This window comes from Pteropus medius, unplaced genomic scaffold (genome assembly GCF_902729225.1).
Source record: "Pteropus medius unplaced genomic scaffold, Ma_sr-lr_union100, whole genome shotgun sequence".
Classification (NCBI taxonomy): Eukaryota; Metazoa; Chordata; class Mammalia; order Chiroptera; family Pteropodidae; genus Pteropus; species Pteropus medius.
The window spans coordinates 17292902-17320847 of record NW_024351730.1 but is presented as its reverse complement, the minus strand read 5'-3'; the positions used below and the strand labels follow the sequence as shown (position 1 = coordinate 17320847).

Below are 27946 nucleotides of genomic sequence, written 5' to 3'. Positions count from 1 at the left end.
ATAATTTTTATTTAGAATTGTGAGAAAGAGAAATATGTTCATAGTGATTTGCTGGATATTATTACCTCTATTAAAATAATATTTATTCTTGAACTTATTTTCTACATAAATTGATTTTGATATTGACAATTGTGCATTTTTAAATATATCTTAAATATCAATCTGTCATTATTCTTGTCATAATTTCTTCTCACTGACCCTACCATCGCATTAAGGTATCATCGTGTCAGGAATTTACTTGCTACTCAAAGAAGGTTTTCTTAATGAATATATATAATTTGGACACTAATAAAAACTTCCAGGTAAACAGTTTCTGGATAAGAATGCAAAATCAAAAAGCAGCGGTTCACTTACTATTTTCTTTTCAGGTAAACCAGTGATGATAGTGACAGAGTATATGGAAAATGGCTCTTTAGATACATTTTTAAAGGTAAGATTTGAGACAAATTTAATTATTAAAAGTGCTATTTATACATTAACTATGATATTAAAGTTAATATTGAGCCACTTTAAAGTTAAAGTTTTAAATAGAAATACCTGGAGTCAGAATAATTATAGTCCAAAAAATTAACTTCAGTTTGAAAATTGTTTTTTTCAGAAAATTTAAATTTAAATTATGTCTACGGTTTTATTTAAATATATGTTAATTTGCCTAAAAAAATAAAAGAGGGAAGGAAGGAAGAGAAGAAGGAAGAAAAAATGGAAAGAAGGAAAGGAGTAAAGGAAAGGAAAAGAATGGAGAAAAAAAAGCTTCTACAAATACTTAACTTTCTCAAAGTATATAATATTAAGCAGAATGAGAAAATATGTCTAAAATGTTCATGCAAATTATGTATATTAAGAGGTCAAATAGGTTTTTAACCCATCTGAGGACTACTGCTTGTACAAATAGATTCATCATATGGTAATAGATATACTAATTTTGTATTGTCAGATCTGGGTTTCACAAAAATATTTTTTTTTATGTGTAAGTCTCCAAATTTTAAACATTGGCAACTCATTTTATTAATAAATAATTTGTGCTAGACATATAACATATTTACAGACCTGATTAAACCTGTAGGTTGGCAGTTTTTCATCTTCAATGTAGCGATTATTACTATTGATCAGGAAAGGTGTTAGGAAAAGGCATCAATGGTGATCAAAAGAGAGGGGTCTGTGCATTGAATGTGACAGCAGTCCACTGACAACGCAAACTTCCCTTCTAATCTCCAGCCTCTGCCAAATTCCATTGCCAAATTTTTTATACGTATCTTCTAGTTCTTCAGTCTCTTAAGGTCACATCGTTCCTTTATTTAAAATAATCATCGGGTGTGCCTTATTCTGTGTGTCTGCAGTAAGTTCAGTGCCCTTGACAAAGACAGCAAGCTTCTAAGAAATGCTAACATTGTATTGGTCATTGCTCAGTCCATTTCCCTCCCATCTGCTACTGCAGAATCTCCCTTTATCTCCTCTGGCCATTTCTTCCTTAAACCAATATGCTTATCTATCTAGCTTCTTTTAAAGTACCTTGAATAAAAGGTGAAATACTGCCACCTGCGACAACGTAGATGGATCTTGAGATTATCATGCTAAGCAAAATAAGTCACAGAAAAAGTTGAGAACAATGATTTCACTCATATGTGGGATATAAAACTGAAAACAACAAATGAACAAGACAAACAAAAACTCACAGACACAGACAACAGTTTAGTGATTACCAGAAAAAAGAAGAGGCAGTAAGGAGATAGGGGTACACGGGGTCAAATATATGGTGACAGAAGGAAATAACTTGGGGTGGTGAACACACAATACAATATATATATGACATATTCTTGAATTGTACACTTGAAACCTATATAATTTTATTAACCGGGTCACCCCAATAAATTTTTTAAAATTTTATTTTATTATTAGTTTCAACTATGCAGTATATTAGTTAAACACTAATATAGTTTATAAAACAATCCCCTTAATTGCTCTTTCTCTCCTCGGGCTCTCCAGTAAATTTAATAAAAAATAAAGCACCTCGAAAACTTGCAGTGTTAAACCTAGGCGAACAGCAGATTGCAGTGATGAACACTCTCTTCTCCTCTGATGACTGAGAATGAAGGAGTAATAATGCAGAGAATGGTAATTAAAAGAGATTTTTGACAAGGGTTTTTAAAGGCTTTATTTGCTTTGACCAAACAGAGGACTGATAAACATTAAGAAGTTAACTACATATTTCCAAACTTTTTCTGTTCTCCTTCAGATAGAAATTGTATATGAATCTGGTGATAATATTAATTTGGGATTGAAGAAAGCTCCTTTCATATTTTCCCCCCAGTGACTGACATTTCTGCACTAATATCTCTGCATCGTCTTTACAGAAAAATGATGGGCAATTCACTGTTATTCAGCTTGTTGGCATGCTGAGAGGCATTGCTGCAGGAATGAAGTACCTCTCTGACATGGGTTATGTGCATAGAGACCTTGCTGCCAGAAACATCTTAATCAACAGTAACCTTGTGTGCAAAGTGTCTGACTTTGGACTTTCCAGGGTACTGGAAGACGATCCTGAGGCAGCCTACACCACAAGGGTAAGATCTAACAGAATGCATTTCTGAAACACTAGACTAGAGCCATTTAATTTTTAAAGATTTTAAAGGAAATAGCAAAAAAAGAGACATTTCTCCAACATATGAAGAGAGAGAAAGAGAGGGGGTGGGGGATAAAAAAAATCCAGTTGATACTCTCTTAAATATCAGAAAATTCATATATTAAACTCAGATAAGCAATATTCAATATCCCCCTTATGAGTCTCTTATTTTCAAAAGATACTGAAAATAAAAATGCTTAAGTTCAGAGTGCATACAACAATAGAAAAAATCATATAGTTTTAAATGTAAAAGAAAAGTTAGAGACTCTCTTACATTAAAGCAATAAATACACATACATATGTATACACATACTATATATGAATATATAACATGTATAGCATAGTTGAATAGCTTAAATTCTCTGCAATAAAGCGTCTTCACTTTAGTAAAGCAAATACAAAATATCTAAAGTTACCTTTTAAGAATTCATCCGGTAGGAAATAAAAGAGCTGTTTCTTCCAAAAGTTCTAATTTATCAAAGGCATGTTAATGCCTTTTCTTACATACTATGTAAACTGTTAGGCCCATATCTTTGGAAAATTGATCACTAACTTACAATGTCGTAATTAGCATAAATTACTTTTCCAGCAATGTAATTGTTTTCTGAATTGATATGTTATATAATTGACAGTTCTTTCTGTGGAAAACTGTGGGTATTGGCAAAACAGAATTTTCTGGGCAATCTATGCATTGCCCTCTTTGAGTTTAAAATCCTTATGATAAACTAGATTTGTTTAATTTTAAATCTTTACAACATTGCCAAGTTAGATCCTCAACGTCTAAACTCCTTGTGAAGACAGGAACTTATTATTATATCTTTTTAACTGACAATTTGGTTAAATTTTGTTTCAATACAAAAGAATACTTTTGTTGCTCCTATTTTTATGATAGGTGTGTTACACATTTTATTTAATTCAAAGTTTTAAAATTACTTCTACTCATAGTCTAGCAATAAACTATTTATAGGTTATAAGGCTGTTTTGTTTTGTTTTCATCGTTGCTTTGTGACTCAGAGATATTTAAGGATCGTACTATGTTAAAGATCATGAGTATCTTATATAAGCAAACAAGTCTAATGATCAGCTTAATAAATCAATAAATTAATTGGTGGGATATCAATTCCTCTTGTTCTAGACTTAATTATTTTTGTCGTTATTTGCATTCAATGAAACCTCACTTAAGAATTCTCCTGATATTAGAGTTATACTTAAACTTGGCCTAAGCAAGATTGAGGTTATAGAAAAATCCATTCTCGATATGATTGGTTGATGTCTTAGTTAAATACATGAAATAGATTGTCAAGGTTTGTGTCAATGTGTCATGCTGAGAGAGAGGGAGCAGGAGGGAAAGCAGAACTCCTGAGACACTTAAGACTTATTCCTATGAAATGAGGCATGGTGGCAGTTTGTGCAAAATGTGTGTACCAAGAGATAAGAAGATAAGGGAACTTCAGATGATACTGATGGCAAATACAATGCTCAGAGGATCAGGAGAAACATTCTAGGCTGAAGTATAAAATACTTAACAATTATAATTTCCAGATGTATAGTAATATATTATAGAACATCACAACACATTCCAGACCTAATTGTATGATCTTACGAATATTTATTTAACAAAAGTATGTTTCAAGAAAGTCTTCTTACAGTAGTGTCACTATGTTTCTAAGGAGCAAATAATTTAAACTTAGTTTGAATAATTCAAATTAAATTTAATTCAGAGAATAATTTCAAGCATTGCATAAAACTCTTATTTCCTTGTATATCTTATAACTTTCGTTCATAAAGAGCAATTTAGGTCCTATTTTTTTCCAGTATGTGAATTAAATTATTCCCTTTCCACACAATGAGAAGACATATGTTAGTCTTTTAAAGATATTCAAAATCTCTCCCTCTCTCTCCCTCCTTCCACCCCTTTAATATGTTTTTGCTTATAAATGAAATGTTTGGTTGCTTGGGTTGACAACTTTTAAAAATTAAGAGAAAAAAAAGTCACCCCAAAAGGGGCCAGGTATTTAAGTGTATTTAGTGAACTAAGAGAGAACCTACCAAACCAATTCTTTGTACAATGTAAAATAAAATCTCAAACTTAATGATGTAATCTTTTTTCATAATCTAATTTCAGTAATTTTAAAATGGTTGAATTAAATGAGAAACCTACCTCTTAGATTAAAAAAAAAGGCCTAATTGAACAAACACAAAAATATGAAAACAGAAAATAAGAGATATCAAGTCTAGCAGAAATTGTGTGATGTTAAGAGAGAGTGTAACTAAGTTTTTAACATATCTGATTTTCATGCTTGTCTTATTAACTATTATACTTCTCAAGGTTGCATTTGGCACTGAGACTTTTTACTTACAATTCCTATATTAAAGAAAAAGTACCATGGGAATTTGAGTCCTTTACTCTCTGGTTGAAAGTCATGAAAGTATACCTTATTGATTTGCTTAACCGCCTGCTTTCCCCACTTAGAGCTGCCGTCCTCATATTGTAATTGAGTTGTGGGTCTTGTATGTATTCCAGTAGTCAAACAGAATTTAAACCAGAAGCCTTTCGGACAGCCAATTAGCCGTCAGTCTGCAAGTGCTTATAATCTGATATGTGAAAAGAGACTGCATGCTGTCAAATAGATTCACTTAAAAATGCTATATCTCTTTCTAGATCTTTTGAGTGAGGCAGCAATATCCCTAGATACATTTGAAGTGTGTGAGAATTTTTTAAATTCATTTTTCAATTCTAGGGAGGCAAAATTCCAATCAGGTGGACTGCCCCAGAAGCTATAGCTTTCCGAAAGTTTACCTCTGCCAGTGATGTCTGGAGCTATGGAATCGTGATGTGGGAGGTTGTGTCTTATGGAGAGAGACCCTACTGGGAGATGACCAATCAAGATGTAAGTATGGAACTATTCCCTGTCAAGTTTGGAATGAAATGTTCTGCTCTGTGAGTTGGGAGACATAATTATTTTCATTTCTGAACATGAGAGTTGCTTTAAAAAATGAAACACTTTGCTTACTCTCTGATTTGTTTTGTTGTTGTTGAAATATCCTTTATGTAGAATCTCAAAATGAGTTAGAACAAAGGAAAGTAAGTTATTGTTATATAAAAGCTCGGTCCCTTTCCAGACAGTTCTAGCTGTACTGTAGGGATGTTCAATTCATTTTATGTCAGTATCATTTTCAAAGATAAAGGAAGAGGCATCAAAGAATGAGTACTGACAGGCAAGTTTTTATGATTTGCATTTGATAAAGGCAGCTAACTCCAGACGGAAAGGATGGATGATATCGATTTAATAGTGGATGCTCTTAGAAGATAAAAAGAATTTAATCTATGTTTCTTTTTAATTAAAAATGTAGGAAGATTTATATTATCTGTTTAATTTTGGGGGAGGGGAGGGAACAAATGTTTCCTCACATGGAAAAACAATTCATGCTTAAAATAGTAGAATCTTAGAATTAAAGGAACCATGACCAAATCTTCTATTCAAATTCAGAATGTTTATTATATTATGTCTCACATATGGCTCTTTCATCTTTGCTTTTGTAATTTTCCGTTGCTATTGTTCAGTACATCCCTTTCCATTTTGGGTTACATTTAAATTTGATTTTTTTCCCATTAAATAACAACAATTATATAAGTAGCTAATATTTATTGAGCCCTTTCTATTTTCCATACACTGTCTTAAGTGCTTTACTAACTAATATCTATTTGTTTCTTTATATAACCAGTATATTGAAGTCTTAGCTGAATAACAACTATGTTAAATCTCCATCTCCTATGCCTTCATGGGTTATGAGACAGGTACTATATCTCTCCAGCCTCATTTTGTTGAAACAACAGTCTCATTCCAGTTAATGAGACTCACTTTCAGATATAAAAATTCGAGTCCAGTCTAAATCAGAGCCAATACCATATCTATTATAAAGTATTTTTCATAACCTCAGAGCCAGCATGACCTTCAGTACCTAGAGTGAGAAGGAAGAATGGTCAGATTTTTGCTCTTTTTCCTCATCTGCGAAAGGCTATGTCTGGACTTTTCAGAATTTTCCTAGATGGAGAGGTAGATAAGAAGGGGCAAGAATATTTTTATATTGTTGGGTTGTTGATGCCTCCTGTAAGGTAGCAACCCAAACATTAGTCCTCCAGTGAATACATGTCTGAGCTCTCACAAAGACCCTTGATGAAAGCCTGCTCTCTACAAGGTCTCTAGAGAAGAGGATGTACTCCACCTGACTTCTCCCAGCTCCTCTCATGTGCACCGTACATACTTCACCCAAAGGAAACACATTCTTGTTGAATGCTCTTCCAGGCCTTCCTCTTTTGAATACTTTGCAGGCTGCCCCAGACAGCCTTCCTTCTTTAGATTTCTCTGAGTGAGAAGCTAGGGTCACGCTTCGGCATTCCCGAGGATTACAGTTTACTCTTGAACAATTAGGTGGTTAGGGGCATCTGCACAGTGGAAAATTGGCACATAACTTTTGACTCTCCAAAACCTTAACTACTGTTGACTGGAAGCCTTACTGATAACATAAACACTCAATTAACACACATTTTGTATGTTATATTAATTATATACTATATTTATATAATAAAGTCAGCTACAGAAAAATAAATGTAATTAAGAAAATCGTAAGGAAAAGAAAATATATTTGCAATATGTATTGAAGAAAATTTGTATATAAGTGGACTCATGCAGTTCAAACCCATGTCATTGAAAGATCAGCTGTATTTCATAGCATTCTTCTCCGATAACAATAGTGAATTGGCTGATGAATTCCTGCCTCTCTACAAGTACACCACAAGACAACTAAAATTGCTTCTTGTAGTCATCTAAAATTGCTACAATTGGTTTTCTTTGTGTTACACTCACTTGGTTGAAGGAAAGGATGCTGATTTATATATCTCTAAATTTGGGATTAGCATAGTATCTATTGTCTTAAATTATTATTTTAGGGGAAGGGCTATGATAAAAGTATCACTGAATTCTTGGTATATATTTAACAACTCATCAGAGAGATATTTTTATTCCTGTTTTATAGTTAAGAAACTAAGCCTTAGAGAGATTAAATGATGTTCTTAAGGTCACAACAATAATAAAAGTTATAGCAGAAATTCCAAGTTGTTTCTCAAAATATTTTGTACCTAACCACCACACTGTCTCCAACTGAATCAATGTCTACTTCCTCCCTTTCCACCAGTGACCCTCGATCACTCTTCTAATTGAATATAAGATATTTAATTTAATGTTAAATTATTACTTTGGATTGATCTGGTCTAGACAAAGATTGTACCTTTTTGCTGCTTTCTGTTCTCCAGATAAATGCCAAGTGCTAACTTGAGCTACAGAGCACTTCATGGTTTGGCTTCTATCTTCTCTCAAGGCTCAGTTCAATGCCATACTTTTCTTTAATTTTTGTTGAAAGCATTTTATTCTGTCTTGCCAGTAAGGCTGTTTACTTCACTCAAGAAAAATGTTTGTCCTCTATTTGCCTAGTTAACTCCTTCTCACACTTGATACATTTTGAATTCTGATTCTATTACTCAGAATTATTAGTCCTTCCCAACTATTTGTATGACAGATGTAGCATTATCATCTACATTATTGGTAATCGTACCTGAGATAGGTATATCTGTCACAAATAAACTTATAGACCACAATAGAACATGATGCTAGGTGAATACTCAAGTGTTTCAATACTGATCTTGACTGGGCTTGCTCATGTTCCTTGAAGTGAGCTGATCTATATTTGCATACCTTGGCTTTGCTCCACATGGGCTTCATCTTCCTTTGGAGACCAGTAAGAGAGACTAACTGTAAGCTCATTTGCTAAGTGACTGAAGAGCAAGAATGAGCTCAACTGCTCCTCAGCTTGGAACATATCTGCTAAAATTCCATTGGCCAATTACATAATCAGAGGGTTGGACCATTACACTGACCATTGTGAGTGGACAATATAAAGTTACATGGAAAAGGACATAGAAACAAGGAGATGTGAAGGATTTGAGATGTATTTTTTTTCCTGATTTCAACCATTTGAGAGTCTCGATACTCTTCTAAATAACTTTATTTCAAACTATTTACAAAATATAAGGAAGAACTGAGATAATATTTTCAGGAAGTTATAAAAAGTCAAAACTAATATTTTGTCTTTGGTTGGATTTTCTGATAATCTAAATGAAATTTACAGAGAATGATTATTCAGTTACAGATATTTCTAAAATGTCTGCCTTTAATAGAGTGTACAATATATGCTTTGTATTTCCTCAGCAAATTTACAATCATTGGTGGCATTTAGTTTTTAGAGATAGCACCGAGTTTGATATGCTTTAATTTCTATTTAAATTTGTATCCAAGAAACTTGATAGATCTACTATACATGAAAATTATGATTACTTAATATCTCTGGGGAAAAAAATATCAAGAGAACAAAGTAGAAGTACTTATTTGGGAGTTTTGAATGATATATTCCATAATCTCTGCATTCCAGATACTATCTGATTCTAAAAGGGCTTTGCTACCATAAAAATGTTACATTACCAAGACATCCAGGATCATCTAAATCTCTCAAAGAAAACCTTTTGCTGTGTCAGGGGGATAGAATGCTGCAGTAGGTTTCTTTTGATTTAGGATTGCCTCTGTCATCACAGAGAAAAATCATAACAACACATAATAAAAATAAACTAGAATCACTAGGATGATTTAGGTAAATACCAGATCATGAACTCAAGCATGTGAAGCTAAGATAATATCCTGTAGTCAGTAGAAGTGTCTTTATTGATAACATTTTAAATGTCAGCATTTTTCAAAACTTAAAAATCAAAATAAAAAGCAAGTTTTCATTGCATTGCATTTTTAAATTTAGTGACAGTGTGGTTTTTTTTGTAGTTATTGTGAAATACATGAATACATAGTTTATACCTACACATAGATTACAAAATATTTTAAAAACTCATTTAACTAATCTTATTTTCAGTCTTCTATTTTAGAATTATTTTTGCCCCCTTTTTTTAGGCAGTTGGTTTTCTATTACTATTTCTGTTGGTTAAGATGTTACCTGTAAGGCGGCAGGAATACTTGCCTCCAAAAGGATGTCGACTCACTTTATACTGCATGTGCCCCTCTTCTTCCTATTCCTTGTTTCAATTTTCAATGGTACAGAGTAGATAGATAGATATAGATGTAGATACAGGTATAAGTATAAAAATATATATCATTCTTCTTATATTGTTGGAATCTTTTATGGTAAAACAAATAAAAGTCTATGGTAACACACAATCTGTTATAATTAGCTGAAGTATGAGGACTTTAGTTCTCATCTAAATACTCAAATTACCAAGATTCGACAATGAGAAAATTATTCAACTTCTTAATCTCCGTATAATAATGCCTGTGTATTTATGACCATGTTGGGCTAACACATTTTGGTCTTTTAAGATAATGCTGGTCCTCTAAGGATAATGCTGCTTTCAGATACAAGTAATTAATTTTAGGGACCGGTAACCTCATGGAAATTCTTTCCTGTTTGGAAAAAAGTGATACATAAAGAAATGCCAATACCTAAGTCCAAAATATCTCTACCTTTCTTTGTGAAAACAATGGCAAAACCAAAACAAAAAATATCTTGAACTAAAAGCCATTTATCTTGGTCAGTTTCAATGACTACAAAGAGAATGGACTTGAATAAAAGATTTTAAAAATCTATTTAATCTCTGGGACTCTATTGATCTAAGATTGATGTACTATTGGCAACAAGAAAAAAAGACCAATAAAATAGTATATCTGAATCTATTTCTATGGTATCTGTGACTATTTACAGAAATGGATTCTTAAACTATGGTCACTTAGAAAGAACTTTGTATCTCATAGTAACAAAAGGACTCATATGTGAGATTTAAAGTAAATACCTAAGAGCGTAGGCACTTACACCCTGGACAGAACTTAATTCATGAAAACACCCAGCTGATATTGAAATTCCCCCTACAAATTTCCTGCCACTCAGTTGTCTAACCAGCATTTTGACATCTCCTCCGGTGAATGAAGACAGTACCATCATTCAAAATAGCTCCTTCTAATTCTGGATATATAGACATATGTGTAGATGATAGATAGATAGATAGATAGATAGATAGATAGATAGATAGATAGATAGATAGATAGATAGATTATACACACACACACACACACACACACACATATCTGTATATCTATATACCTACAGATATATAGTGCAAAAAATTGAATTCAATGGGGTAAAATCTAATTCAATGGAGTAAAATCTGTACCTTTCCCAAATTACTTTTTAGGTAGGTAATTATTTCTAATTCCAGTAATGTGATTCAGCACAAAACTAGAAGAATAGGTCACAGGTTTGTGTGCCAAAGAGACATAACTAAATTTTACCACTGTCACTTCTTAGCTGTTAAAACACAAGCAATACTTAACCTGTGGAGTCTCAAGTATTTCATCTGTAAAGCACGTGTAATAATTTTTATCTTGCATATATGTGGTAAAAATGAATGTAGATAATATATGTACAGTTTGTAACATACTGCCTTTGATATGCCTGGGCTAGTCTAGGTCCTCCAAGAAACCAAAAGGGGATTAGATATACATATTATTAAAGGGAAATGCTTATAAGGAAACACATGGAGGGATGATTGAGTGCAAGCATTTGAGACTGAGATACAGTTCTATTAGAGGTTGCTAAGGCTGCCAGGGAGTCCTCAAGTCAGCATTGTCTTTTATAGAGGTCTCATAGGACTGAGCTGATCTTATTAACATCGCCATGGTCAATGACTGGTAGTAACCTGTGCAGAGCATGGCCTCGGTGTAAATGTAATGATGGGTTTTAGAGGGCTTAAGGTTAAAGATTGTTGGTCAATTACTATCACTGCAGGTGAAGATAGGAGAGACATATTTTCACGGTTGCCACACTCCACCCTTTTGCAATACAGACTTACTTCTCCACACAAGTGTAGGGCGCATCTGTTCATGATTTCGTAGATTCTTCCTGAAGGTAGACTGATAAGAAGCAGAGTATGTACTGCATTCCAACCCCTGTAGTTTCGGTTGACCTCAGGACCTCACCTGGTCTTTAGTCTCTACTTTCTCCACCATCTTTTCTGAATTTCCTTCATCTATCAGCTTCTCATACCATGGTAGCTTAATCAGCAGTCTGCATCTATCCTTTATTCCTGGGGTAAGAATTTTCAGGACACAGTTGTTATGAAGGAATAACAAGAAGGCCCCAAGTGTATCCTCTAGGTTCTGCACATATTTCTTCCTCCTCCAACTGTGCAAGCAGCTCAGATGCCTCCTGCTCAATATCAATTACATTAGTGGTCATGGTGACTCTCCTTCTCTTCTAGTATTTGGACACAAGTAGTCCAGAGTGCCCTGATGGCAGCCAAAACTGCTAGTTCAATGGAACTCCTAAATGGAGTCACTGGAAACAAAACACAATATAGAAGTTTCTGATATAATACATAACTGTATCTTGAAAAAAAGGCACCAACTCCTTTGAGAATGTTGCCTCCAAGTTGATGCTTCAGCTATCTTTAAAGGCCTTCCAGCATTCTATGAAGCTATTTGACTCTGCATGATGAGCTATGTAGTGGAACCAGCTCATATCAGGTAGAAAGATTTTAGAACATTTCTACCCAAATGATACTCTCACATATCCTTCATTATTAAGTGGGTAACGTAGTTGAGTGATATGGTAGGTAGGATTCTGTGTTTGTAGATCACATATTCTAACCTTCTAATGTTGACTAAGGCTCTATGAACAGGAAAAGCAAACAAAACTCAGAACAGGTATATATGCCTGAAAAGATGCACCCGCTGACCCTTACATGATGGAAAGGACCCAATACAGTCAACTTGTGAATAGTGCCCTATTGGGCACTCAGTGTTGCAGTTTTATATATTGGAAGAAGCAGAAGCATTCTTTAAATTGTGTTATACTATTGATTTACTTGTCAACACCAAGAAAATGCAGAGTTTATGATAGTATTTCAGATATAACATATCTGGAATGATGCCAAATTGTCTATAAAAATTCTAGTTGTCTTTATTTTTTCCTCTTTTCTTTCTTTTGTTCATTTCAACCACCTTAATTAACAAATGTAATATAGTGATAACAAAGTCAATTGAGATTATGATTCATTTAGTTGTACATTATAAATTGTCTGGTAAAATGAACAGCCTAAATTTGGTAGATGTCCAGCATTTCACAAACAACCAGAATACTGATGCCATTCATTTCTCCCCAAAACTATGAAAGAAAAAAATAGGTAAAAATGAGTAAAAAAAAAAAAAGATTGATACACTTTAAGACATCTAACAATAAAATCTAAAGTTACAGTTCTAAATCTATTTTAAAGATAAATTCTAGGAGTGACATCAGAAGCATGGCAGAGTGGAAGATGTCCCCAGATCTCTCCCCTAGAAACAGCAATAAGCTGAACATCTAAAACTCAACACATAACACCCAAACTGCACACTAGCAAGTCTGAGCAAGCGATCTGCTCATAAGAGCTACCAGAGGTCAGAACCACGGGAGTCCAGCAGTAGATTGGGAGAAACAAAGAAGCTGCTTCTCCAGCTAGAGCTCCCTGAAAGAGGAGGGGGGAGGGAAGAAGGTGTGGAGAGTTCTCTGAACAGCCCTGCCTAAGAGATCTATGAGCTCCATGCAGGAGCAGAGCCCACAGATCAGGACAGAACCAAAGTGGAGACTACAGCAAAGAGATAACAGCTGGTTCTTAGCAGCCTTGGTTGCAAAGTACCCCCTCCCACCAACCTAGAGGGCACCTTCCCCCACCATATCCTCCAAGACTGAACACCGCAGAGTCCCAAGTGAATTTGAGCAAGTGATACCGAAACTGCCGCTAACACTGACAGGGACTGAAACCAAGAGTAGCGAGCATAATTGAACATTTATAAGGGATGAAAAAAATAATATTAAGTCTCAAAGTGGGGATCCAAGAGGCTTGGACACCACCTACTGAAAACCAAAAGCAAAACAACTTCTTAGCAACAGACTAAAGAGAGACCTCTATATAAAAAATCTTTCTGGCGAGGGGGGCGGGAGTGGCGGGGAGAAGCAGAATACACTACCATTAATGCCCAGACAGAGGAACAGTCCATGAAACACCATGAACAACCAAGCTGACAAGGCATCTCAAAGAAAGAGAAAAATCTCCAGAAAATAAGCTTACAGACATAGAAATATGCAACTTAAATGACAGAGAATTCAGGATGGTACTTCTGAAAAAACTCAATGAGATCTGAAACAATTCACATCAACAATTTCAAGAATTAAAAAAAAAAATAACTAAATGAGTGGAATGAGTTCTTCAGCAAGGAGATTGAAACCCTCAAAAAGAACCAAATAGAATTTCTGGAGATGAAAAACACACTAAAAGAGATGAAGAATGAAATAGCGAGCTTAGGAAATAGAGACTACCAAATGGAGGAAAGACTCAGTGATATGGAAGACAGAAATCTAGAAATCAAAAGGAAAACGAGAGAGACCAAAGAATGCAAAATAATGAAAGAGAAATTCAAAAACTAACTGATACCATCAGGAGAGGAAACATAAGAATAATGGAGATTCTGGGAGGAGAGGAAAAGCAGGAGGGATCAGAGAGTATTTTTAGACAAGACTTTCTCAAATCAAAGGAATGAGCTGGACCTTGGTATTCAAAAAGCTTACAGAACACCCAATTATCAATCCAAAAAGGCCTTCTCCAAGACATATATATTAAAATTATCAAAAATTAATGACAAAGAAAAAATTTTCAAGGCAGCCAGGGAAAAGAAGATGAGAACTTATAAAGGAGATCCCATTTTATTATCTTCGGGCTTCTTGGCACAAACCTTACAAGCAAGAAAGGAATGGAATCAAATATTCGAACTATTCCATGAAAGGAACTAACAGCGAAGAACAATGTATTCAGCAAAGCTCTTCTTTGGATGTGAAGGAGAAACAAAGACCTTTCCAACCATACAAAAATTGAGAGAATTCTCCACTCTGAGGCCTGTATTACAAGAAATACTAAAAGAGGTCAGGCCATCTAAAACAAAATGATAAAAAATACATAACTGTAAGTAAGGTTACTAGGAGGCAGAGAGAAGCAGAGTAGTGCAACCCTTATTAAGAACAAGGTATTATAAGCTTAAATAATAAGAAGAGGATTGCTATTGCAAGACAGTAATGAAGAGTCAGCATCCATAGGGACAAGTTGAGAGAACAATAACAGAAATGGGGAGGAATCAAAGTACCACATTTGCAAAGGGGAATGGAAATAAGGCATGCACAGAAGAAAATGGACGATTGTATGTATTTATCCAGACTTTACATATTCTTAATGGTAATCACACACCAAAGAAACAAGAAGTACCAAAAAGGAAAACCCAACCAAATTAAAAAACAAAAACAAAAACAAAAAACAGAAAAAACAAAGACAAGGAACAATGGAAACACTGAGCTACCAGAAAGCGAAAGATAAAATGGCTATAAGAAGACCTCATATTTCAATAACCTTCTAAATGTGAATGGACCAAAGTCACCAATAAAAAGGCACAGAGTTGCAGATTGGATCAAAAACCAAAACCCAACTATATGCTGCCTGCAAGGGACACATTTCAGTTCCACAGATAAATATACATTCAAAGTGAAAGTTTGGAAAATTATATTTCAACCAAATGGCATTCAGAAAAAAGCAGGAGTAGTGGTAATAATATTGGACAAAATAGACTTCAAAATGAAAGAGGTAAAGAGAGATATTGAAAGACACTTCATAATGATAAAGGGAATCATATGCAAAGAAAACTTAACATTTATTATCTATGCTCCCAATCAGGGAGCCTTAAAACCTATAAAGTAATTACTAAAGAGAACTGAAGGGAGAAACAGACCAAAACACTATTGTAGTAGGGGACCAGAGTGCCTTACCGTTGGGTATGGACAGATCATCCAAACAGAAAATCAATAAAGAAATAACATCCTTAAATGACACATTAGACCAACTGGAAATAATCGACATTTACAGAGCTTTTCATCCCAAAACAGCTGCTTATACATTCTTCTCTAATGCACAAGGAACATTCTCAAAGATTGACCACATACTGTGATACAAAGCTAACCTCAACAAATATAAGAATTGAAATCATACCAACCATATTCTCTGATCATAATGCTTTGAAGCTGGAGATCAACTGTAAAAAGAAAGCAAGAAGAACCACAAACACATGGAGATTAAATAATATGCTACTGAAGAATGACTGGGTCAGAGAAGAAATAAAAAGATCGAGATACATAGAAAGAAAAAAATAGAAACATAGAAACGAGTGATAATGATAGTAAAACACAGCAAAACTTTTGGGACACGGCAAAACGGTAATAAGAGGAAAGTTCATGTCATTAAAGGAGGTCTATCTCAAAAAACAAGCCCAAATAAACAACCTAACACTTCATCTTAAAAAAAAAAAAAAATAGAAAAGAAAGAATAAATGAAGCCTAAAATCAGCCAAATGAAGCCTAAAATCAGCCAAAAGAAATGATCAAAACTAGAGCAGAATTAAATGAAATTAAGAACAAAAAAAGATAGAAAAAAATAAATGCAACAAAGAGCATTATAAATTGACAAACCCCTGCCTAGACTCACCAAAGAAAAAAGAGAAAGGACAAAAATAAACAAAATCAGAGATAAAGAGGAGAAATTATGACAGATACCACAGAAATAGAAAAGATCATACAAAAATACTGTGAAAAGTATATAACACCAAATTTAATAACCTAGAAGAAATGGACAAGTCCTTAGAAATATATAACCTTCCTGAATGAATCAGGAACTGGAAAATCTAAATAGAATGATCAACAGTATGGAAATTGAAATAATCATCAAAAATCTACCAAAAGTAAAAGTCCAGGACCAGATGGCTCAATTAATGTGATATACCTCATGAACAAATTAAAAATAAGAATTATATGATCATATCAATAGATGTTGAAAAAGCCTTCAACAAGATACAGCATCCATTTATGATCAAAACACTTAACAAAATTGGTATAGAAGGAAAGTAACTTAACATAATAAAGGCCATACATGACAAACCCTCAGCCAACATTATACTTAATTATGAAAAACTAAAAACCTTCCATCTAAGATCAGGAACAAGGGAAGGCTGTCCACTATCACTACTGTTATTCATTGTAACATTGGAAGTCCTAGCGAGTGCAATTAGGCAAGAGAAAGATATAAAAGGCATCCAAATAGGAAATGAAGAAGTCAAACTGTCACTATTTGTGGATGACATGATTCTCTATATAGAAACCCCTAAAGACTCCGCAAGAACACTACTAGAAACAGTAAGCAAATACAGTAGTTTCTGGATACAAAATCAACATTCAAAAATCCATTGAATTCCTATACTCTAATAAGGAAGTGTCAGAAAAAGAAGTGGAGAAAATAAAATTCCTTTTGCAATTGCAACAAAACATACAGAGAAGAAAGGAAAGCCTCTTCAATAAATGGTGCTGAGAAAACTGGAAAGCCACCTGCAAAAGAATGAAATTAAACTTTTGTCTATCACCACACACCAAAATTAACTTAAAATGGATTAAGGATCTGAATATAAGACCTGAAATAACAAATCACATAGAAGAAAACATTGGTACTAAACTCATGGACCTCAGACTTAAAGAGGATTTTATTAATTTGACCTCAAAGGGAAGAGAAGTAAATGCAAAAATAAATAAATTGGACTATATAAAAGTAAAAAGTTTTTGCACAGCAAAAGAAATAGTCAATAAGGCAAAGAAGCAACCATTTGAATGGAAGAATATATTTTCAAGCAACACCTAATATTCAAAATATACAAAGAACTCATACAACTCAATAACAGCAAAAAACAAATAAACAATCCAATTAAAAAATGAGCAGAGGATTTGAACAGATACTTTTCCCAAGAAGACATAGAAATGGCCAACAACCATATGAAAAGATGCTCAAAATCACTAGTCAGTATCACTCAATATCATTAATGAAATGCAAATAAAAACCACAATGAGATACCATCTCACACCTGTTACAATAGCTATAATCAACAGGACAAGGAATAACAAATGTTGGAGAGGATGCAGAGAAAAAGTCCCACACTGCTGGTGGAACTGCAAATTGGTACAGCCACTATGAAAATCAATATAGAATTTCCTTAAAAAATTAAGAATTGGTCTACGATGTGACCCAGCAATCCCTCCACTGGATATTTACCCTAAAGACTTGAAAACATATATCTGAAAAGATATATGCACACCGATGTTCATAGCAGCATTATTCACAGTAGCCAGGACATGGAAGCAACTGAAGTGTCCTAAAATAGATGATTGCATAAAGAAGATGTGGTACATATATACATTGGAATATTATTCAGGCATAAGAGGAGGAGATGAAATGCTGCCATTTGCGACAACATAAATGGACCTTGAGATAATCATGCTAAACAAAATAAGCCAGGCAGAAAAAGTTGAAAACCACATGATGTCGTTTACATGTGGGATATAAATCTAAAAGTAACAAGTAAACATGACAAACAAACAAACAGAGACTCATGGACATGAACAGTAGACTAGTGGTTAACAGAGGAAAGGGGGACGGGGGAGGTAGATAGGGGTAAAAGGGGTCAAATACGTGGTGACAAAGAAATCTAACTATGGATGGTGAACATACAATGCAATATATATATGACTTACTGTTAAATTTTACACTTGAAAGTTACTGGATTTCAGTAATCAATGGTCACCATAATGAATTTTAAAAAATAAATTCTAAAGATGAATTTAGAATTAAATCTAAATATCTAATTATCTGGGTTAAGTTCTAAGTTAACTTAGAGACAGTGTATTGAATTTCTATATATAAATTTACATGAAAATAAAACTGATTAAGTAATATATTATGGAAATAACTTCTCAGATCAACATTAATTTTCTTTAAAACTGAGGAATTGGTTTAATATATTCATTTTATAGTCACATATAAAGAGGTGCTAAAGAAAAACATAAACCTAATGGTACCAGCTTTGGGAAAAAGCGAATAATGAAACAAATTAAGTATTAAGTAAATAAGAATCACTATATTCACTGCATAGTGAAATATTTTGTGATATAAATTATATTAAGACATTTTATTTTGGTACATATATGTTATTAAAAAGAATAACCATTGTCCTTATTAGCAATAAGGAGTCTTATAAGAAAGTTAATAACTTACATTAATTAATATATCAGTGCAAATAGTATATTAATTTTATTCTGTTATTACTTATTTAATAATATTTTTACCAAATTTGTTTAAAATTTTTAATTTTTTAATAAATTTTTGGTATTCGTTTCTCATTTATCTGTTGTGTTATTTTATTTTTCAGTATACATGAGCTTTTAATACATTAGATATGTTAATCATATTTAATAATTTTTGTAATAGTTTCTACTGTGGTTTGCCTTTTAGTTTTTTATATTGTTAACTAACATAGTGGGTGACTCTCAGGTCAGGCAGTCCCTCACTTACAATGATTCAACTTATAATTTTTTGACTTTATTATAGTACAAAAGCAATACACATAATAAATTACATGAGATATTCAACACTTTATTATAAAATAGGCTTTGTGTTAGATGATTTTATTCAACTGTAGGCTACTATTCATCCTCTAAGCAGATTTAAGGTGGGTTAGGCTAAGCTATGATGTTTGGGAAGGTAGGTATATTAAATGCATTGCTGACTTACGATATTTTCAATTTACGATAGATTGGGATGTAACCCCATCATAAGCTGAGGAGCCTCTATATTTTGCTTGTAGTTATTCAAAATTTATTTAACCATTTATTTTTAGGGTCCTTGAGTACTTTTTATTTCTCTGCCTAAACTTAACTATTGATGTGTCTCAGGAATCTTTATTTTATGTCTTTCCTAAGGAGATACAGCCTACACCTGACTTCAGGCTGTGCACATGTGCTGATAATTCTTACATTTATATTATCAGCCCAGATATCTCCTGTGCTCTAGCCAGATTTCTGCAGTTTGTGATATGAGTGTTTCCCACTCACCTCAAATAAAATAGGCCCAAATTATACCTGTCAATATTATCTACCCCCATTTATGTGCTTGTTTAAAATTAACAGCAACAACCATCCAGTGTGATCAGCCTGAACTTCTTTTATCGTGAATACTTTCTGTCCTCTACTCTCAACTCCTTTGTCATAAATGCACCTTAAGTCTGTTATTCCATCCTCTTTCCATTTGCCACTGGTCTTGTTCAGATGCCTTTTTTTTTTTTTTTTTTATCATAGACTGGTTTCTTTCCAGTCATTCAAAATTATCTTTGTAAATTTCCTATTTTAATCATTATATATTTTTTCATTCATTAGATCAAATTGAAAGGCTTTGTGAATAAATTTAGATAAGTGTAATTGTTAAAGAAATATCCATAATTGGATTTTGAGAAATATGCTCATTATTACTAATTTTTGGTATTACTTAAACATTTGATTTTTAATAATTGAATACAACCTGTATTGTTATAGTCAGTAACATAAACAGATCTTTTCTGGAGTTAGACATTTTGATGGCAGCAGCAATATTACAAATGTTTTTGATAAAAAAAATCTCACAATTAAAGTAATACTCATAAATGTGGTTACGTTTAAAATCAGCGATGTTCGTAATGCTTCTGATACTGGACAATTATTCCAAATTCCTGACAGAAATCAGTAGATGATCAATAATAAACAGCCAGACCTAAACATTATTAAATGATACATGAAATAGTTATGCTAATTTAGCCTTTGACTTATTCATCATTTACCATCCAAAAGTCTCTTTTGAAGTAAAATTACAGTTCTTACTTTAAAACATGTAGTTCTGCACATAATTTTTCATTAAAACACATTAACTTTTCAGAGACATCACTAGAAGATTTGATTTGTATTTGATTCCAGAATGCAAAGATAAATAAAACATGAATTGTTTATTTTTAATTTTAAAAATCACTCTTCATCAAGATCTTAGGTAAAAATTATTACCATTTATTTTCTTTATAATATGTGAAGAAAGCATGTCTTTTTATTGTGATAATATATTAATTTCTTTATGTTGTTTTAGTTTCCAGCATCTGGAGGCAATCGGAGATTTTAAAGATTATGATGCTGGTTGTTACTGCAAGAGTAAGAATAAGGAAGGATGAACGTTGGATAATGGAGAATTTCTCAAGCTATCCTATACTAAATTTGTGGTGTTGGATCTGGTTCTGTTTGGCTTTACACAGGTGATTAAAGCAGTAGAGGAAGGCTACCGTCTGCCAAGCCCCATGGACTGTCCTGCTGCTCTCTACCAATTAATGCTGGATTGCTGGCAGAAAGACCGAAATAGCAGGCCCAAGTTTGATGAAATCGTCAACATGTTGGACAAACTGATACGTAACCCAAGTAGCTTGAAGACGCTGGTTAATGCATCGAGCAGGTACAAGGCCAGTCCTGAGAAATTTTTCTGAATTTAGCTAACTCAGACTGATGACAGAAATATTAAGTCAATTAAATCATTTTTGTATTCATGCTAACCTATGAATCTATATGACACTAATTTATTTACTATAGTTTTTGCATAATGTTACTCTTACAATGAATGAAATATTAACGATTAAATTATACTTAAAAGCACCTATACCTAATCTAATAGTATAACATGCCAGTTCCAGAAAATTTTTAACTGTAGCTAAGTTCAGGTAGCATAAAAAAATATTCAAATGCATGTATTTTCATGGGTTTTGGATTCCGCACCAGTGTGGATGGGGAAAAATAAGATATAAGACTATAAGGAAAAGCCAACTAAGCACTGATATATTTTAAACTAGAGATATCTAACAATATTATTTTTTATTTCTTTAGAACAGATCTTAATGTCTGTCATATTTTATGAGTATTGACAATCCCTTTAGGGGCCTTTTACCCTTACCCACTTGCACACAGATATTTGGCTAATCATGTACTATGTAGTTTGAATAAAACTGATAAATGAGTAATTCTGTAGAAAAAATTTATGTGAGCAAATAAGCATTTTTTTTACTTTTATGATTGTATTTAAATAATGTTGCATTTTGTAAAGCATACTTTTATCTTTAACCTGAAAAACTACAGAATTATCCTCTCAAAAAATAAGTCAATTTGAATCTCTACTAGAAAATTTACCAGATTGTTATTTTCACTATATTTGAGGCAATTGTTTATTTTTACAAGAAAAAAAATGTCATGCCAGTAACTGAATTGGCAGACCAATATCATGAACTAAATGAAAAACAATTTGTTGATAAAGTTACATAAGTTTTATAAATCCGACATAACATTTGTTCACTAGATAAAAAAGCCATTTTAAAATACAAATGAGGAATGAATCTTCAAACTCTGTTCAGGCATCATTAACTTTCTGTGGCAGCAACTGGAGAATGCATCTTCTTAGTGATTAGTCCTTATGCTGTTCCTGAAATATTTGCTTTTAAATTGTTTATTGTAATGTAAAATATTATTCATTTTTTCATCTACTTGTTTGAATTATGTTAAGTTGTCACAAATGGACTTAAAGAAAAGAAATCATAAAAAGATATTTATGTTCTAAATTCTGTTAATTTATATTATCATTATAGCTTGAAGATAGTTTAAAACCCTCCAAAGAATTTTCATATTGCCTTGTGTGTAATATATAGAATCAGCTTGCTAGGTTTTGTTTAAACAGATTTGGCTCAATACTATACCACTCATTACCCGTGTTTGTTCAGTCATCTACAAATCCTGATTCTAGAATGTGTTCGTTTCTGATTCATTGTTTCTTTCTCTCTGTTCCTACCAATGTCACAAAACTCAGTGATTTCAGTAATTATGTAGATGATGTTCAAATATCTCTTAACAATTTGAACTTATCTCCTTTAGTAATTTTTTCTCTAAAAAAAGACTACCTTAGAGTCTTCTCATAATCATATTCTAGACTTTTCTATTATCAAAAATAACAACTCTTCTACAATCTCAACTTCAAGATTTTACTCTCTAACTGTTTGCTCTTATATTTCATCTTCAATAAATCTTTGACCCCACTGCTTAATGGCTTCCAGTCACTACAAGACATTCATTTATTCATCCAACAGATATTTATATGTCTACTCTGCATCATGCTGTGGGTTAGGTGCTGAGTATACAGCACTGAGCAACACATGTTGGTGTCAATATCAAACAAAATAAAAACATTAAAGAACAGTTTTGGTTTGGGAGTGGAAAATGAGAGTATCGTTTAGGAGGATAACTGGGAAACTAGAGTAGTTGTGCAGGTAAGACATGATGACATCTTGAACTAAGGTGGTAACAAATGAGATAGAGAAAAGTGGTCAGATATGCGATCTATTGGAGGTAGAATGGGTAGTAATAGTACACACAATGGTAGATTGTGAGGAGATGAAGGTTAAGGAAGGAGCGGACACTTGTATCAAATAGTATAATGAAAGTACTTCAGGAGGAATTGGATGTGAAGAAGATGAGGAGTGTGATTTTGGAAATGTTAAGGTGATAGTATTATGAGAAATATGGAGGCATAAAGTAGACATGAATGTATGACAGACCAAGGCTAGGGATAAAAATTAGTGAAAAATAGATGCTATGTGAAACATAAAGTAGGTGAGATAATCTAAAGTGGAGTTACAACCTGAGCAGAGATGATATAGGGACAAGTTCTGGTTCTCTCCAGATTTTAAAGTCAGGAAAAGAAGGAATAATAGGCAAAGTAGATTAAGGAGATACCAGAGACTTTCAATGACATCATAGCCAAGGAAGAGAGAATAGTGATTTAAACAAAAAAGCTGAAACAAGGTAGGATTTTAAGAGAGAGATGGTAGTGAAGGTTGTTGAATGTTTCCAAAAGGTCAGTTGTCTTACAGATTAGAAAATGTTTACAGATTTTGGCAAAATAAAGTTCATTGCTCACCTAAACCAGAGCAATTTCTATAGAATCAGTTTGGAAGAAACTACACTGGAGTTGGTTGACGTATAAATGGGATGTGAGAACATGCAGAGAACATGAGTAAAAAGACAGGCATTTTTCCTATAGCTTATCCTATATCTTCAGCCATGATAAGTCATCATTAATTACTGATAGAAAAAAAAATCTGAATAGACTGATTTTGTGTTCCGTATTTCAAAACATTTCTATGTTAGCATCGGTATGTTTTCCTCTATAAATATACTTATAGACCCAAAATATATAGATCTGTATACTTATACATCCATTGACTGTGAGCTAACATCACAATGTATTTTATTATAAAAGAGTTAAAATGTTACATTTAATATTTATGTTTTATGTGTTTTAGAGTATCTAATTTATTGGCAGAACACAGCTCACTGGGATCTGGGGCCTACAGATCAGTAGGTGAATGGCTAGAAGCAATCAAAATGGGCCGGTATACAGAGATTTTCATGGAAAATGGATACAGTTCAATGGACGCTGTCGCTCAGGTGACCTTGGAGTGAGTAATTTTTCTGATAATTTTTACATAATTGCTGGGGCAACAAAACTTATTCAGAAACCAATCTGGATGAGGTCAAGGGAAATCAATTAACCTTTGTCCATATGTGGCAACTTTCAAAGAAGTCTTTTTTAGCCTGTATTGTTAACAACTGCATGGTTAATGCTACTTGTGGCCAGTATCTTTGCTTCTTTGCTTCAGATAACATTTATATATTTGAATAATTGGAATAAAAGCTCTTTGGCAAAATACTGGTATTTTATGTTGTGGAAAAGATGTTTTCTTGACAAAGTTTTTATACTGGTTCCTATGTTATATGAATGTAAATATAAAACAAACTGTAAGCACAATTGGTGTGACTAGTCTTACATAACACAAAACATATTCTTAAATTTTGGCTATAATGAATACCCAGGAAACAGCAGCTTAAAAAAAGCTTCGCAGGAAGGAATCTCATTTAATCTCTAAGTGGTGCACCTCATATCCTTGCAATCCAAGGATATTTTAGATCCTGTCTCTGATTTGTTATTTGGTACAATCTCAGTGGAACCAATTGTGCCCTTTTCTGTTTGCACGTCTATGATAAAATTTAACAAATCTTATTAAATAAAAATCACTAGAGTTAAATATTAAATTCTTTAAGGTTGTAAGTTGTTTGTATTTTATTATATACTCTGTATGTAATTATTTTAGCCTAATATTTGCTATTTGTGAAAATTGTCGTTATGGTGGTTCCATCTAGATTACATTAATATGAATGTTTTAACCTGTGAATATAAAGATAACTTACTTCAAATTACCTACAAATTCAAAGGTTAAAATATTGTTGTAAAGATCAGAACAAAGTAGAACATTCTGAAGCAGTAAGCCACCAACCTTATTTCATTATTTTACGTAATATAAGCATTGAATAGTTTTCTCTCACCGTTTGTATTATTCCGGTATTTTTTGATTCATTGAATTCACTGCTCATCCACACAAAAGGTAACAGGGTACCATCATTTATCACCAGTTAATGTCACATTCTTAACATTTCTATTTCTTCATACCTATAACTAAAAGGAAATAAAATCATTACTCAACTTGCTTTTATAATTTACTGAATCTCATTTTCCTATCACCACCAAATCATATTTATTTGAAGACACATTTGTTTGGCCCATTATTTCTTTTGTCACTCAAAGAACTCATTTGTGCTATATTTAAAATAGTCAACAGAAAATTTTAATGATAATTTAAAACTATTTTTACATGATTGCTATTTAATTTTTCAATAAAAATGGTCATTTTAATTTATTAAAGTCATTTGTCATTTTATATTAAAATGATACTGTAGGTATTTCTTCTACCCAATGTCAGATTACTTGTAAATATATAATAAAATTATTTGCATTAAACAATGTCTCTTTTTTTATTAAAATAGCACATATACATATATATTTAAATTTACTACTCTTTTGCTTCTTCTTTTTCAGAATAGTTATAACCACATAAATAATGATTTTTGCATTAACTATGTGTTTTACTTTATCTTATTGGGGCCCAAAAGACTATAAGTATGTTAATATTTAGCATTCTGGTTTGGCATTTTCGTATTTCTTTTAATTCTTTCCTCTTTACTTTCCTATCTGCCACTCTATCTCCAAACTCTCTTTATTTTGTACATTTCTTTCAAGCCCTAATAGCTTCTTCTATCTTCTTATAATGGCTCTCCACTTCATTTCTTTTCTCCAGCAATCTTTGATCAGGTTTTTCTCTACTTGTCTCAATTTCTTCATTCTCTCTCTGTTACTTTAGTAGCTTCTTGCCTGTCGCTATAGTGCCTCCTTTCAGATATTTTGTCTTTTAAATCATTTACTCTGACCAGAAGAGTAAGGTGAAATTAGGAGACATATTGACATCTTCCTGTTCAGAGTATGTTGATCTCCATGTGTCAATTGCTTCAGATTCCTGGGGCCCATAGAAACACGTTCCTTACTAGGGTCAGCAAACATTAACTCCAGTGAAGTTGATTTCTTGGAAAGTCCAGCACCTCTAAATATGTGTCTTCTTGTTTATTGTGGTTTTGACCACGTTCTACCTATTTAGTAAGAATATATTTATCAAAACATTATGTTAACTCACAGAACGGTGAATAATCAGTTACTGTTTGGTCAGAAATATAGAGTATAAGAAAAATTTATCTGTGCATTTTGTTGCCCTTCACTTCACCAAAATAACTCATATTAAGGATGTATGGCAGAAGAACTAGGATATCAGCTAAAACAAAAAAAAATTCTTAAAATGCTTTGATAATGATTTTTTTACACATGGTCTTTACCCATGTCTAAATATTAATTTTATGCAGGCTGTATAACATTATAATAAAATAATTAAATATTCTCACCAGTGTTATTGCCAAGGCATAATAGAAACTTAGAACTGGAAAAATACATTCATATCTGTGATAAATGCTTAGAAAAAATGTTAAAATCATTAATATAAAGCAAAAGATCCAACTGCTGTATACTTAAATTAGAAAAATATGTTTTAATTTTTGCCATAAAATTAGTTCTTATAGTGGGTTTAGAAAAGGAGGAATAAAGAATTATAACTTTTCAGAACTACATAGGTAAAGAAAATTCCTTCATAAAGGTTTAATTTTATTTATGATTTATTTTTGCCAGCATATGCATATATGGCTTAATATGGCAAGGAAATGAAAAAACTTGGAGATTTTAGAGTCAAAAATGTTTAAAAAAAAAAGAGACTTTCAACCCTAGACATTTCTGTTTTCTGTTCTCTGTGCCTAAACCTTGCTATTCTATATAAAGTACTCACATTAGAATCATTGTTGTGGCAGTAATGACACAAACTGTATTATGATGTGTGAATGCAATGAGTTATTGTTGACCAGGGGAAGTGTGAGCTTGAATTGAGTTGCAAAGTGAATCCAAAGATTTGAGTTTAGGACAGTATTGTAGCTGCTTTTTTTTAAACCTCTTGTCAGATCTGTATTGTCAAATTTTGATTATTCAGAAAATGAGCACAATCTAATGAATTTAAATATTATACTAATTTTGTATAAGCTGAAGAGGGTCCTGTTAGAATCAGGACCCTCTTTATTAAAATGGAGTCATAAACTACTAAAATGAAAGTTTCCCAAATCCAAAGCTAAAATTTGTGCACACTAATTCAAATAGATTCCTCATCAATATAGTCATTATGCATAATTTATTATACAGTTAAAGTACACATAGGAGTACTTACTATCCTCTTTGTTCTACATAATTAAGCTAAAACTTTTAGTCTTGCATTCACAATATATCAGCCATTGAAAATCATGACCAGGCCATGGTTAATCCTCTCTTGTCAAATGTAAATATATTTATCTGTACAGTAGATATATAAATGATTAACAATTTTCTTTTAAATGAACCCCAAATTTTCAAATGTGCAACTGTGTGACTAAACAATGATTAAAAAAAATAATAATAAACACTGATATTTAGTGAATATTCATTAATCTCTCTTCTCCCTTCTCCTATTTAGCCAAGTGGGACTAAGTACCAGTGAAATGGCTAAAATGTATGTAAAGCAGAAGGGAGAAGAATGAGCAAGGATATGACTCATCCACAAATGGATGAACTAAATCCTGAATAATCAAGAGTTGTTCCAAGGTCAATTAGACACGTCTTATTATTCTTTATTTTTTATTCTACCATTTTAGTATCATATTAGTGTTTTCTATTATTTAATATTATGGAATAACATTTGAAAAAAA

The 27946-nt window shown here is 32.7% G+C and overlaps 1 protein-coding gene across 7 annotated transcripts in view; it reads left to right on the top strand.

Moving 5' to 3' along the window:
* EPHA5 (EPH receptor A5) overlaps window positions 1-25580 on the top strand; it is a 307470-nt gene extending 281890 nt beyond the window's left edge. For 3 of the 7 annotated variants that reach the window (XM_039845329.1, XM_039845328.1, XM_039845327.1), the window contains 5 exons: window positions 369-430; window positions 2352-2561; window positions 5362-5511; window positions 20947-21140; window positions 24028-25421. In XM_039845329.1, the coding sequence (XP_039701263.1) occupies window positions 369-430; window positions 2352-2561; window positions 5362-5511; window positions 20947-21140; window positions 24028-24187 (776 nt within the window). In that variant the 3' untranslated portion in view covers window positions 24188-25421. Of the gene's footprint in view, window positions 1-368; window positions 431-2351; window positions 2562-5361; window positions 5512-20946; window positions 21141-24027 lie in introns of all 7 variants that reach the window. The other 4 variants (XM_039845325.1, XM_039845326.1, XM_039845324.1 and 1 more) reach the window with 2 other exon arrangements.
* Window positions 25581-27946: the final 2366 nt, after the last annotated feature.